This window comes from Bombina bombina, chromosome 2, assembly GCF_027579735.1.
Source record: "Bombina bombina isolate aBomBom1 chromosome 2, aBomBom1.pri, whole genome shotgun sequence".
NCBI lineage: Eukaryota > Metazoa > Chordata > Amphibia > Anura > Bombinatoridae > Bombina > Bombina bombina.
Genome location: NC_069500.1, coordinates 647,849,852 through 647,852,489, shown reverse-complemented (window position 1 = coordinate 647,852,489; position 2,638 = coordinate 647,849,852). Strand labels below are relative to the sequence as shown.

The 2,638-nt window shown below is 33.7% G+C and overlaps 1 protein-coding gene across 1 annotated transcript; it reads left to right on the top strand.

Annotated features, from left to right (window-relative positions):
• Window positions 1-369: 369 nt before the first annotated feature.
• Window positions 370-2,271, top strand: LOC128647209 (zinc finger BED domain-containing protein 5-like). The gene has a single exon (XM_053699993.1). It carries the CDS (start codon window positions 370-372, stop codon window positions 2,269-2,271), a length of 1,902 nt encoding a protein of 633 aa, XP_053555968.1.
• The last annotated feature ends 367 nt before the right edge of the window (window positions 2,272-2,638 follow it).

Genomic DNA, 2,638 nt, shown 5'->3' with positions numbered 1-2,638 from the left:
ATCTACGCTAATTACTGCAGCAGCTTTAGGACCTCTTATCTTTGATTGTATGCAGCACCTTTTCTGATGATTGGAACATCATGTTAATAGCCATTAGATTAGAACACTTATCCATAGCATAGCTTCTGGCTCCAATGTACGAATATACTACTTTAATATGTATGGTTGTATGCTGTGCTGCTGCATGAAGATATATAATATATTATATATCTTTTTCCTGACAGAAACACATAGTGTACCCTCTGAATCAGTGTGCAATCACCTGGGCGAGCGCAGCTGCACGCAGTCATCTTTATCTTATTTTAGTGGAGTGGAGAGCAGGTGGTGTTATTTTCATTAAAAAAAAACAGATAAAGATTTACCCGTAAAATGGATAAGTTTCTAATTCAGAAAAGAAAAGCTATTGAAGATGACGTTTGCGATGAACAAAATCTAGCCGATATAGAGGAAACCACGCAAGAATCAACTGTTGAGCGGTCTGTAGTAGTACCTAAGAAGAGTAAAGGAAAAATGTTCAAGCCTCGTTTATACAATAAAGATTATATGAAACTGGGGTTCACATTTTCTGGAAATGAAAATAATCCTTGTCCCAAGTGTATAGTTTGTGGGGAAATACTTGCAAATGAAAGTATGGTACCAAACAAATTAAAGCGTCATCTTAACACAAAACACAGTCATTTGTCAGAAAAACCAGTAGAATACTTTATTGAGCTTTCAAAATCTATAAAGAAGCAGTCTGCATCATTCACAAAGAGAATGAAGACATCAGAGAAAGCTCAAAAGGCAAGTTATTTGGTTGCTCAAATAATTGCCAAAAACAAGGAGCCACACACTATTGCCGAAACCACCATAAAGGAATCTTGCTGTGCTATTGTTCGAACAATGTTTGGGCCTGAATTTGAGATAGAAGTTAATAAAATCCCTTTGGCAGATAACACAATTGGAAGACGTATTCAAGACATGTCTGATGACATTAAGCAGCAAATTATGGATATTTTTCAAGACGATAATATGATGTTTGCATTGCAATTAGACGAATCAACAGATGTCAGTGGGTTAGCACAACTATTAGTTTTTATACGTTTCATTCACACTGACAGAATTATTGAGCAATTCTTGTGTTGTCTAGAACTTCCAATGAGAACTAGAGGTGAAGATATATTTAAAACTTTAGATTGCTTCATGAAGGAAAATAATTTGCAATGGTTAAATTGTGTAGGAATATGCACAGATGGTGCACCCTCAATGGTTGGTTCAACAAAAGGTTTTATAGCTTTAGCAAAGAAAGAGAATGAAAATATTATCTTTACTCATTGCTTTTTACATCGCGAAGCACTAGTCGCGCAAACCATTGGAAATGAATTAAGAAAAGTTTTGGACAAAGTGGTTCAAATGGTCAATTACATTAAAAGTAGACCTCTTCAATCAAGATTATTTGCTCATATTTGTGAAGAAATGGGGGCAAGGTTTAAAAAGCTTCTTATGCACACTGAAGTTCGTTGGCTCTCAAGAGGTCGAGTGCTTTGTCGTGTATACGAATTGAGGGAAATGATGCTTAAACTTTTTGAGGAAAATCAGCAAATTGAATTCTGCAATCTAATTCAAAACAATCTTTGGTGCACAAAATTGGCATATCTTGCTGACATATTTGAACATTTGAATAAAATAAACACAAGTATGCAAGGAAAAGGAGAAAATATGTTAACAGCAGTAGATAAAATTTGTGCTATGAGAGACAAAATAGCAATTTGGAAAAGGAAAGTGACAGAAGGAAATTTTGAAATGTTTTCCAAAACTGCTGAGTGTGAGCTAAAATGTGAAATCAGCTCGCTAATTGTTGACCATTTAACTTTGCTCGGAGAGAAAGTTCAGCATTACTTTCCAAATGTCGAAATCCAAGACTATGATTGGATCAGAAACCCATTTCTTACAACTGCAACAAGGGACTTTTCACTTATTGAAGAAGAAGAGTTAGCTGACCTAAAAAATGATCGAAATCTGTTAATGATGTATGAAGATGGTGACTTACACAGATTTTGGATTTGCATTTCAAAAATGCATCCAAACATAGCTAAAAAAGCATTAAGAATTCTTCTGCAGTTTTCTACGACATACATTTGTGAAGTATCCTTTTCAACAATGACCAACTTAAAGACACTTAAACGTGGAAGCTTGAAAATGCTGGATGATGAAATGCGAGTGTCTTTATCTGATATTCCACCAAATATCCAGAAACTATGTTCATCCCATCAAGCTCATACATCCCATTAAAATGGAAAGTAGTCACAGTTGTTATTGTTATTGATGTTGTTTGTTTATATTTATAAAGTTATGTTATTGAAGAATATAGTTTGATCCATTCGTAACGGATAATATTGCAACAAGCAAGAATTTGTTGAAAAATGTACCCACCTTTCAAGAACATTTTATGGCAGGAGAACTCTGTGTAACATGTATGATTATTTTAGGTGGGTCACATGTATGTAACATTGTATTATTTGATTAATTTCAATAAAGCTTGTTTGAAAACAAACAAAAAAAAATCAAATGGAAAGTAGTTATTGATGTTACTTTTTTTTTAATTCTTGCACATACATACTGTTACTTATAAATACATTTTGTTATTATATAATTTATG

Bases quoted from the DNA above. Each gene is read 5' to 3' on its own strand.
- LOC128647209 (XM_053699993.1), top strand. From the start codon at position 370: ATGGATAAGTTTCTAATTCAGAAAAGAAAAGCTATTGAAGATGACGTT.